This window comes from Nestor notabilis, unplaced genomic scaffold (genome assembly GCF_000696875.1).
Source record: "Nestor notabilis isolate BGI_N333 unplaced genomic scaffold, ASM69687v1 scaffold515, whole genome shotgun sequence".
NCBI classification, from domain to species: Eukaryota; Metazoa; Chordata; class Aves; order Psittaciformes; family Psittacidae; genus Nestor; species Nestor notabilis.
In genome coordinates, this window is record NW_009928589.1 from 59,398 (window position 1) to 71,841 (window position 12,444).

General features: G+C 35.4%; 1 protein-coding gene across 1 annotated transcript in view; it reads right to left on the bottom strand.

Annotated features, from left to right (window-relative positions):
* Positions 1–5,134: 5,134 nt before the first annotated feature.
* The window catches only part of THSD7A (thrombospondin, type I, domain containing 7A), a 130,264-nt gene continuing 122,954 nt past the window's right edge, over positions 5,135–12,444 (bottom strand). The window contains exons 26-29 of the mRNA XM_010014555.1: positions 11,259–11,341; positions 10,710–10,920; positions 7,224–7,311; positions 5,135–5,670 (exon numbers count right to left, since the gene is read on the bottom strand). Of these exons, the coding sequence (XP_010012857.1) occupies positions 5,586–5,670; positions 7,224–7,311; positions 10,710–10,920; positions 11,259–11,341 (467 nt within the window). The 3' untranslated portion in view covers positions 5,135–5,585. The remainder of the gene's footprint in view (positions 5,671–7,223; positions 7,312–10,709; positions 10,921–11,258; positions 11,342–12,444) is intronic.

A 12,444-nucleotide genomic window follows, 5' to 3' on the forward strand; every position in this document is an offset into this window, starting at 1 on the left:
AGAGTGAGAAGACATAAAAAGAGAATAAAGGCTATGACAGCAATCAGTGTAAATCAGAAAAGTTGCTGATAAGGATGAAATCTGGCATCTGCTTCGAGCACCAAGACACAATGGGGGCATAGGAAGAAAGAAGAAAGTCGTTAAGGAAATCAGGTTTAAAGTATGAAAGCAAGACACAGTATGTCACCCTTTCTCTGTTTTTCTGTGACAGTCTGCATATTTTTTCTGTGCTACAATTTGTGTAAATAAGTTTGGGAGAGATTAAGTTTGACAGAGGTTTCTGTAGCTGTTTCATTAGGCAGCACATTAAAAATAATCTGTTAGCACTGAACAGGCAACAAACTGTGAATGTGCATTCTGTTACCAAAATTCTGGTCATGGAAGACTCAAAAATAACCTTTTCAATAGCCAGATTGTGCTTAGAAATGCCAAGCAGATCCTGAATAGCTGCTTAAGCTCACTACTGTTTCAGCAGGGTAATTTTCTATACCTTACACTACAGATCTTCACATTACTAGGAGGCTAAAATATTTACATGGCTTATCTAAGCCTCTTGATTTACCTCTCTATTTATTTCCTTCCATTATACTTGTACTGGAAAATAATATTTTCCAGACATTTTTTAAAATTAAGATTACATTTTGCAATCTGAAAGGCATTACTCTGTAAATCTCACAACCAATTGCCAAAGTCCTATCACTAGTTTTCTTTATTCAATGTGAAGATCATATGATTTTCATTAGCATACCATGGGTTATTCTTTTCTGCAGAGTTTAAATGAGAATTTTAATTTTCTTCTCTCAAGCAACTTTTAAAAATGTTAGTAGAATTCTGCCTGTACTGAATTAAACAACTTTAAAAGATCTAAAAAATCCTTCTGCTAAATTGGAGATAGGAAGACAAGTCCAATGCTTCTGTTATTTTACGGTGGATTCTAGCAGGAGAAAATTTAGGCAGGAAATCCTGAAATGTCTCTAAAATCAGAGTTGTGTGTTCTCAAAATTGGGTCTAAACATTTTAAGTGTTAGCCCAGAAGGGTTACTGTGGAGGTAATAACTACTGAAGTTGGACAAAACCCCTTGAACTGGTGTGTAAATATATGCTGCAGAAATGGACATGAAAAAATTGTGTTCTGGAGAGCACAGAGATAGAATACAAGCAGTTATGAAAAAAAGTGCAGAGTCACTTCTTCTTCTTTCTACAACAACAAGTTCTTTATTCTAGAAGAAATGTGATGGAATTTGATAATGATTATTCAACAACTGGGATGTAAATGACAAGTTTACTAATTGCATTGAGCACATAGGTTTATATGGAGGAGGTGGATTTTGCTCCCTGTGCCTTCTCATACAGTGACAGGGACAGATTCAGCTTTGCTGAAGTGAATAAATGTCTTCTAGTGAGTTCTTGATCCACCCTTTGTTCTCTACTAATGGATTGGTTTTTCTGATGTAAAAATTGCAATTAAGGAAGAAAATTTAAAATACCATTGATTTATGCATTTATTGGATATTTATCAATCAATTAACTATGCAATTGTAAATGTAGACTTATATGACCACAGGACTGTAGCAACGGACTTTGACAGTTACCGTTAAGATCAGAAAGTATTTTTATTTCTTTTTAAATAAAAAGACTAATTTTTAACAAGAATATGTTTGCTAAATTATCCAAAAAAGAGACTATTTAAAAGGTGGTCATATTTTAGGGATCTGGCTTTTATTGTTACTCTATCTCAGCATAGTATACTACATCAATTAAAAAAAAAAAGACATTAAATAATTTTGTGTTTATATTTATTGTCAGCATTAGATCAGTTATGTAAAAATAACCCAGATGAAAATGTAAGACTTGTTACATTTTCACATAATCTGTATTAACTGAATAAAGCTTAGTGACAATATACACAAATTTGCAGTAGTTGTACGTAAACATTTTGTGCATTAAAAAAGAAATATACATAATTTAAAAAATAAAAAATGCATTACACAATTTACAAATTAACATTAACAAAAAAAGGTAAACATTCCTCAGACAGCTGCCTCCTTATTCTACAAAATAAATATTCAAGTAAATTAAGTTAGGCAAAATAAACTCTTAACTTTGGGTGAGCACAATTTACATAAAGGTAAAAAGACAGATTTCCATTTCATTCAAGGTATATTTTACAGTGATTTATACATAGTTTTTAAATTGGTCTCTTCAGATTGTAATATTGGAAAACAAACTTTATTACATTTTGGCAGGAGGAAGGGAGTTTCAAAATTGATGCTTTATACCAAATATAAACAAGCTTGTGCAGTTGCATCAAAGCTTCAAAAACGATCTGCTCCAGGACTCAAAGCAGACACAGTAATCTAGAAACTACAGATTTAAAAAGGAAAATACAAACCACCACATCCACAGGAAGATGTCTACTTTGCTATTTTCTGAATGGTTTATTTGATCACTGGAAACATTACTTTCACAAACTAACAATCTACGGTAGTGGCTGCTTTAGGCACTGGATTTGTAGAAGCACTCTGATTTTTAAAGCAAATTGCTTTTAATTCTATACTGATAATTCAGCTGATCATACTGATAATTCAATTTTTTATTTCTGTTTCAATGCTAAAGGGCTTAATCACCTTTGCAACTTTTAGCTTTACGTCAAATTTCAGCCCTCTTTATAGTCTAATATTTTTTTCTTGATAACAAGGGAAACCATTCTGGCTTCAAATTTTTGTGCACTTTGTTAGTAAAAAAAAAATAATAAAAATGCACTCTTGAATTAAAACGCAGCACTAGTATGATGCAGTTGTGCACGAGCAAAATTCACTGACCAGATACAAAATGTAACACATATTAAATACTTGCATGGATTGCAAAGGTCAAACATACTTAAAAAGCTCTCCCACTTCTTTCTTCATTTGTCCATTTTATGTAGTGAGAAAAAGGAGTTGTCATGCTTTTAACTTCAAGTTATTAAATTCTTAGATTTAGGACATAAAAATCTCCAAGGCAAGACCTACGCAACAGCTCCTGCTAAGACCAGCTAGTATAATAAATAAAGATAACTCCTTGCCAATGAAAGAAACCCTGTTCCCTCAATTTCCTATTGGTCCAATACTGTTTGACAACACAGAATCAGACTTTTAAAAATACACAAATCATGATTAAGCTTTATGTCTCCGCATGATAGTTATAATTCCTTGAAATTTTGTAATTTTCCATATTATTTTTTGTATGTCTGACAAAATAGGAATCAACTTGGCTTTTTCTTGTTTTTTACTAAAGAATACTGAAGTAATTAAAATCATCAAGACTTCCTGGTTTTGTTTATTTGTTTTTTTTTGGTTTTTTTTTAACTATACTTCACAAAGCAATGTAAGAAAGACTGAAGTCCCCAGTCATGCAACACATACATGAATGAACCACTGGTGTGGCAGGGGGCCATGGCACTTCATTAGCTGCAGCCAGATCAAGGTATAAAATGAGAAATTAAACCTGTACAAAAGACTGTTACTATTGTTCCATTCTGCTTATCATTCCCATTTGGGGAATACTCGTGCAGTGCAAGGAAGGTAATTTTCTTGATGCATGGTAACATAAGTAAGTTAGCTAAGTTGTAGTGGGACCATAACCATAATCTCTCTTAAACTTTCACAAAATGCACATTGGTTCCAAAAATTATTCTACATGGAACAAAGGTAGGTATTTTAAAGGACTGATGTTACCGATCAATGTCCATAAGAGTCATGTCATCAGTTTCAGTGTATTGGGCCAAAGTTTGCAAAAATACAGTTTTCTTCAGTGTGCAAAACCTGGTGCTTCTTGAGTAAGTAGCTTGATGAGTAGGCAGAAATGGTTTAGATTATAAAAAAGACCTGAGAACCTAATACTGAATTTTATATAACAATTATTTTTGAGAGGTTGCCTGATAAAGTTTTGTATTGCTTAGTAGTGGCACAGTCTCTTGTATGTTCAGGCTACACAGAGAAGCCATTTGATGAGAATAACCCTCCTCAGGTCACAAATCACATATGTAACAGGCAGGTAGGTACAGTGGCAAGTCAATGAGCTTCATGTTGGAAGCGTTAACACTGAAAAGCCATGAGTACAGAAAAGGTTAACAGTGAGTTTTCATACTGCTAGCAGTTTTAAAGAAGTCATGAGTATTAAAATGGCAGAACTATTGATCTTATTGTTTACTTGCCAGTATACTCAAGAGTTTAACTGAATAATTAAAAGTCTATCCGATTATCCTGATTAGCAAAGACAAAAGGGCTCTGAGTATTGCACTGTCAGCAACAGTGAAAACACTCTCACTAGTGGAAGAAAAAAAAAAAAGCAAACCCATTTTATTTTAGGTGAACAATCGGAATACCTTTTTAGACAGTAAGTATGTCACTCAGGATTACACGGCAACCACTTTTCTTTTTCTTTTCTTTTTTTTTTCTAACAAAGTTAACAAATATAAAAAATCTAGTCATAAAGAGCCTTCAAAGTACAATTAGAAACCATCAGGACAATCTATACCAGTAAAGGTAGATGGGGCAAGAAACTAGACACTTGTATTACTGCCATAATGTAGACTATGAATGGCCGCTGTGACGAGAAATGGTGTGTACAGTACATGTCATTAGCCAATTTCATCCAGTCACAGTCCAAACCAAATGCTACTCTCTTCAGGATTCAAGACCTGTCTACTTGACACTCTTTGCACAAGATACATCATTATCCTTTCTGAAAAGAGGCAGTTTCTCTGGCAATACTAGTTAAGTGCATATCATGCTGCACTAATATAGTGCAAAAATTTGCCTTACATGTAGCAAAAAAGATGCAGGCAACAGTTCGAGTTAGAGAGTAGAAATGTATTGTAACATTTACAATGGGTATTCTTTTTCCAGACAGCAACCACTAGAAAATACTGAATCTGAGAATGCCTCCTTTCTGGAATGTGCATGTGAGGCCTCTATACTTTGTAGTCATAACAGGACAGAATTTTGCAAGTGAGTCATTGCCCTCTGAAATGCAGGTTAACACAAGTTATCATCAACTGGCAAACTGTTGAACTTGCTCAGTGGATTATTCCCAGTTAAAAGTTAATATTGTAGTAAGCACTAAAATGCTCTTTAACAAGTATATAATCTGGTAGAGTAATACATATGGTTCAACTGAGTATATATGTTATGCTTGAATATAAAGAGTCATAAACAGCTTGGTACAAACTCTTCATGCGTACTGATTATACTTGGTTAATGATGCAGGGGCTTCCAACTGTTAATACTACGTCAGCTACAGTATTGTGGAGACAGAAGTGGTGCTTTATAATTTGTAAGATTAAGGAAAGACCACAAATCTCCAACTGCAGTGCCAACATGATTCTGCCAGATTTCTCAGTGCTGATGGTCTAAAGTAAAGCAATAATACCTTGAATATCCATAGGCATTGTGAAATCCATCCTTCTTTATCTATGGTGCAGTTACAAAAAAGGAAAAGTCAAAACACTTAATCCACTCCATAGAAAATCCCTGTGGCTTTGGATACCTTCTGATTTGAATCCATTAATTCAGACTCCATTTGTCACCATGAGAAGTTATATTTTACATATCTGCATCACCATCATAAGCCAAGGTTAAAGGTTTCAGTCGGTTGTTCTGCCTTCTCTGGGGCTTCTTTGGCTTTTTGCTGAAAAAATAAGATAATTTGTAAATAGAACAAGAAACTAATAACATACGAAGACGGATTTCAGTCTTAAATGAAAGACAAGCGTGTTGCTTTAAGATAATGCATTTGGTTGCTCATTCATAAAAGCCGTAAGCCTAAAAACTTTACTTGGATCAGTAATTATCTCTATCAAGCCAAAGCAACATCTACTTCAAAGCTCAGTTGTTCAGGAGCAGGCTGTTATGGCACTGACAGTCCTTGGCAGGTATTCCTGTGAGATCAGTCAATTTTCAGAATAACCCAGGCCCTGCAGTGCATATCTGGTCGTGTATCAAAGCCGCATTCAGGTTCTTTTAAATTAGATGTCTCGAATCTCAACCTCTCTTGACACATCAAGGGTTTCACACAGGAAAGTTCTATCTTTTGATTAGTATAATCTCATTATACTTGCTGGAATGACTTCAGTTAATTTTAGAGGTTATAAGTAAACCAGTCATAAATAGCACAGATATGGTTGCTAGCCATAACCATTCCCTGTCTAGCCTTGAATTAGATTTTAATGTAGCAGTATTTCCAATCCATTTGATACAGTTTTAAAAAATTACTAAGTGAAAGGAAAATGCATATTTATGCATGCTTTAGTATTTTTCTTCTTTTAGAGTGTAATATAAGCATTTCTTCATCAGGCCTGTGCATCCCTGATCTTGTGCAAAAATCTTATCTCAGCTACTTTGGCTGCCCAAATATAAATCTTTATTACCAAACCTGTTGTTACAAAGGCTTGCAGTGGCCACAGATTCCAGTCTGAAGAATCTGTAGTGTAGTTGTATGCTAATTTTCTTTTCCTTGAAAAAATGAAAGATTTTTTTTTTCCCCTTACTTAGACAGAAGTGAGATTTTGGGGAATGTTTACTAAAACCCAAACAAATCCAGAATCCCCCCTTAATGCCTACTAATGCAATATAGCCAAGAGCCTGATGTGTATAACCACACTTCCCTCACCTTCCACTTGCACAATCATTTGTATCAGAAACTACAAACAAGACCTGAAAAACATCAGGGAGAGCATTCTCAAAGGTGATTTACTCTTGCAAAAAATATTTGCTCGTACATGCACCAAGGTTATTCAACATAATGCTATTTTATGCATGGAAAACACATGAGAAAGTTTTCAGACTTTTTGGTTGTGTATCTCTATATTCTGCCAAATATAAACTCTGACTTCCCTGATTTATTACTAAATCTCCTTCTTGCTATTTCTCTCTGCGTTTTCTGATACAGGCACAACGGAATTATCAGGGGCACAGTATATTCTTAACAGAAGTAAACAGAGTGGAAATAAACTATACACTAAGCTACCCCATATTTGTAAGAAGTTCTAACCTCAGGAAGGCATGTGTTTATCCATCATCTAGACCACAGCCACAGTCCACTAACTTGAGCTTGGACAAAAGGACATGGAAATTAAATCCTGCAGTTCACAGAAGTGCTTGCAGTTTCTACAGCAGGAAATGTAAATGCTTGCGTTACAGTCTGTGTGGGACTGCTTGTTTGTAAATAATTAAAGAACTCACCAGGCTAGATAGATCATAGAAACAATAAAGATGAGTAAAACAAATGCACCAGCAGCTACACCATAAACCCAGGTCTTCAGCCTCCCATCTAAAAGGAATGAATGTTAGTCAGTAGTGTTTGAGTTAGTCTTGTTGAATTATTAGTTCTGATAAAGTACAGAAATACTTTTAGTATCCAAACCAAATGTCTTCACTAGCAATTACAGCTTAATAAGACTAAGTACAATTAAAAAACTTCTCTGTGCACTTGTGTTCTGCTTTTCAGCAGAAGTCTGGATAATCCAAATGGAGCTGAGATGTGGGTCAAAGGCAGCAAATGAGACACACTGAAACCCAGCCCCTAGGCCCACTTTTAGTGGGCATCCTTCAGTATGATTGCAGGGCAGCTGATCAGCCCTGGAGTCATTTATGCTATCAGCATCACTTTCCATTCTAGCTCCTATAAATCAATCTGCCTGTTATTTTCATTCATGTTGCTATTTAATTTTATGTTTTAAAATACCGTTAGTATGTTTTACCTCACCCATACCTTAACTGCACAACACAACTTTCACTACTAAAGTAATAATTTTTCAATTTCTTCCCCTAACAAATACGAGCTTGTTATAAAACAACTTCCCCTTACAGAACAAGCAAAAATACAGCAAAAAACGAAAACAATCCATGCTTGTAAGTAGAACAACTGTCGGCTGTTAACAAGGACTGTATTAGTGTGCAGCCAGCGCAGTCTACATTTTGGTCATGATGTTGCTACAAGCTGAGGCATACATTCCACTCTCTTGCTTTTCTTGATCCTAGATGCACCCACTTCTCTCAAGAAAAATGGTGTGACTTCCTCTGCGGGATGTTTCTCTGAACCTCCAATGAGCATGTCACAACCCAAACTCAGTGCATTCTGTTTGACTCACTACTTCTATGTGACTCATTCTGCAAATTTCTAAATGGCTTTTTGAAAGCATTTTTTCACAGGGGGTGAGCTAGCTGTGTTGTACCTCCCTGACAATGAAAATTCCACAAAAAGCCTGAATTACTTAATTTACAAGTGGCAAAATTTTTATTTCATAAAATTGTGTAAGTTTTCAGTGTAAGCGAACATAGCTAATTTTTTTCTGACTAAATACTTATTGCTTCCTGATACCTCTGCAGAACAAGAAGGCATTATCAATGCAGTTGATGTTTCCAAAACAATAGTAAAAAAGTTAGTCTGTCCAGCTTTGCCTAGATTCTCAGTAGTGCTCTCTATTGCTGTGCAGTTAAGTTTAGGTTTTCTGTTTTCTAGCAATACAAAGTCTTGCAGTCATGTGGACAACTTGTTCAAGACTGATAAATTTAAAACCATTTTAGCTTCATTACATTAATCAAGCTAATGAAACATTATAACTGATAATAACTGATATAACTGAAATAATTGATCCATTAAAAATGAACTGAACGGTAGATTTGACCTGACATATCCAATGATACGGTAATATGAATGAGAGGAATTCAGAACTGCTAAATAGGTTAGTTTCTTCTCTCCTTGGCTTATTTCCGTTGGTAAATGTAAGGGGTTCCAAACTGTTTTGTGTTTGCTTGTTTTAAAATAGTATTATCTCCTTGAAAAAAAGACTTGGATTAGCTTGTGTATGGATTTAGTTATTTTTGTCAAAGCAGGGAACTGTTAATGAGGTCATTCCTATTATGCAACTATGGGTATCTAACTTGGGCTTTCTGAATTCCCCCTGGACAGCTTATTTCTAAATATACAAGGGAATTGGCATCTCAGACTTTTCGGCTTTGGGTCATACATCAACACAGACACCTGAAGGGGCTATTTTTAATATTTTCCTTTCTGGAAAAGCAATATAATTTATTGAAGGTGGTGAAAGAATTATTTTATATTTAGATCAGAAAGTGAAATGAAAGGCTAGAGTAAATAAAAAAAAATTCCAGTAGATACCCAATCCTGGAATTAAAAACAATCCATCACAAATGTAATCTGAAGTGCAAAATTTTCACTTTCGTCCACATTTTGTTCTCCCTTTGCTGGATAAAGTATTAGTTTTATTCAATACCATTGGTTTTAGCTGAGCTGAGCTGTTTCCTTTCTAACTTGAATTACTGGAAAATTCGCGAGTTTTCATGAAATCTCTCAAGTGTTCCTCGCACCAAGCCTCATGTCTGAGCTCACATGAGCATCCATGTTCCTGAATAGTTGAAGGCGACTGTCTGACATTTGCCTATTGCTGGCACTGTGGCTGCTACAATTCACCCTCTGGCATTTTCAGGTGGAGTTAGCTAGAATGAGTGAAAGACAACATACTTGGTAAGATGCTGTTTTTAAAAGAGGACCAGAAAAGCTTAATTTTCTTTTTTTTTTTTTTTTATTGTGGATTAAAATATTAACTAATTGGAGTAAAGATCATTTTATTGCAGGTATCCAATATAGCATCACAGTACAAATAACAGTAAAACTAAGTAGGACTAATGGGATATAACATAAGTATTTCTAACCTGAACATGATTTAATCTGCTTATTAGAACTATTTCTGTAGCTCTCAGCTTGCAGCATTTTACGGATTATGCATATACAGAGACTGCTCAATTCTCAGACTAAAAACATTCATAAAAGCTTTAGAAAGAAATGAACACCCTAAGACACAATTGCGTTAGAAAATTTAACTCTCTGTGATTTAAAAGACACTTAAGAAGATAACCAATTGCTGTCTTCAACAATTTGGACAAGCATCTTATCTCTTTATGTGAAAATATTTTGTTAATTAAGATTTTATTTATCTCAATGTTTAATAGTACCAGGAAATACTTACTGAAATCTGATTCACTGATGGATTTTATGAAGTATTTTTGATGGGATAACTGTCTTATATTTCTTGCCACTCTTGCACATAGGTCCTTGCTCAGCTCTAAAGGACATGGTCCATCATAAAAGCAAATATTGCCTATCAAGACTTAGAGCATGTCTATGCTAAATATCAATAATGTGGTTAGCTCTTGTCTAACATGAATTAGTTTAAATATGGATAACGTAGAAAAGCATTAGCATATATTTAGTGATTATTTTCCTGCAAATTTACTCTACAGCTGCAAAGTTTAAGCAACCCTTACCCTTTGCAGTCTTCAGCGTTACCTTTTCCTTTCTATCAACAGCATTATTGGTTGAGACAGCATAATCTAATATCCTGGCTTGCACCTTTGCAGCCAACTCCCTTCTAAAGTCACACTTCAATAGCTTCTGTGAATTTTAACAGGTTGATGGGATTAAAAGGGCATCTGAACTACAGGATTTCATTAAATATATTGATGGAGTAGCTGAGAAGGCTAGGGGTTTGCTTATGTCTCTTCCTTTGTTTTCGATCAGGGCAGCTGCCTGTCTTTTTAAATGAACACTTAAGGGTTGTTTCTTTTCTTCCTTGGCATCACAAAAAAGTAAATGCCAGACCCTGCAGCAGTACTTAGCATTAAGAACTGCTCATTGCATGACTTCACCTGGCCCAAAAGGCTGCAGAAACCAGGTCCTTCCTCGTCCTGACTGGTTACTGGAGGGCTGGGTAGGGTTCACAGCTCGACTGGTTTTCACATCTCCCTTTTTGTCCTCCATGGTGGGGATCACCACCACTGGGATGAGAGTGCACTGTTCAAGTGTGCCATCGGAGGACATAACTTCAGTGTATCCATCTTCACAACTGCACGTTCTAGTCTGTAGGGAACAAGTGTTTTACACTGTGTAGCAGAAAAACACAGTTTTTTGTGAGCTATAAAGCATATCAACATGGATGACTGGAAGAGAAGACTGTTTTGATGAGTCCTAACCTGGAGAGTACCTCTTTGTATATTTTTATGCAGGTTCATACCAAATCAACAGAGATTATGCAACATTTAATTGAAAGATAGAAAATGGTCTGAGGTTGATTTTAACAAATTAATGATTAGCAAAATCTCTGAAAATACATTTTGTTGGCATAATCTTTGCAGTGCAGAGAGATGTGTGGGAAGCCCTCACAGGGGTGGTTTATGCTCCAATGCAGTAGCACATACCTCACTGCAGTAAGCATGGGGTTGACTGCACGGTGGGTTACATGACCTGTCAGCATCTGGTTGGCGCATCACTAAACAGCCCCCTGCAGGACAGAAAATCATATTTTGACATGGTCATATCTCACCACTGATGACATTACTGATGTCATTATTTGCTACAATATGTAATGGATTACAATTTTGTTGCTAATTTGAATTTAAGAATCTTCCTCTTATTCCATGGTGAAGGATAATTGGTATCAGGTATTCTCTTATATGCAGAGTAAGGATACAGCACATGTATTTGCATTCATGTGCATTTTAGAGATGTGCATTTGGCAAGTTAACCTTTTGTTTTTCCCCTTTGTTCCTTCAATGGATTGCTCAAGAAACAGTTTAAATGTTTTGTTGCATTTGAGGGAAAAGATTTTGATTCTCCAGGGGCCTCTTTATGACTTACATAGTAAGACTGTGGCCACAAAGAAAATAAAAGATTTTTTTTATTTCTACCTTTGCCTGTTAAACTGAAAACATCCAGTTTATGAATGAATACCTGTTTTCTGCTGCTCCTCATAGTCACTTTTACACATGTTATAGCTTTGCCTTTTACGAAGCCACATTTCATGCTGATCTAAGACAGATTTTTCTGAATGAAAGAAGTATTATCAGTAAAACATGTACTGAATGCTATGATACTGATGATATAGTGGGTTTTAGTCTTCTTCTTTTTTATATAGTCCTAGTTCTTATTTCTACAGCTTTATGTACAGTGCAGTTATTGTTATGGACCAATACACACAATCAGGCTTTCACTATCATTTCAGCTGGAATGACTTTGAAATATATTTAGAATAAGTTTGAATTTACCGAAGTTTCCTTCTTGGTTAAAGAAGAGGGATATGCATCATGTGGTTTAAAAATTATAATTCTACAGGACCACTTATCTTGCATCTCCCGAATTAGTACCACTTCTATATACTGGTGTGATATGATGATGAAATCCTGATAGTTGAGGTTGGTCATGACCATAGCAGATGCAGTTAGATGTGGTTACATAGATCCAAGTGTTAACAGGATGGATGATGAAGAATAAAGAAAACCCTGCTGGTTGCCATAAGTTTCCCCCACCCCCACATCCTAGCATATAAATCACATGCCTGTGGGAATCTATGTAATAAAATATCAGTCATCCAAGGCAGCTGCAGCA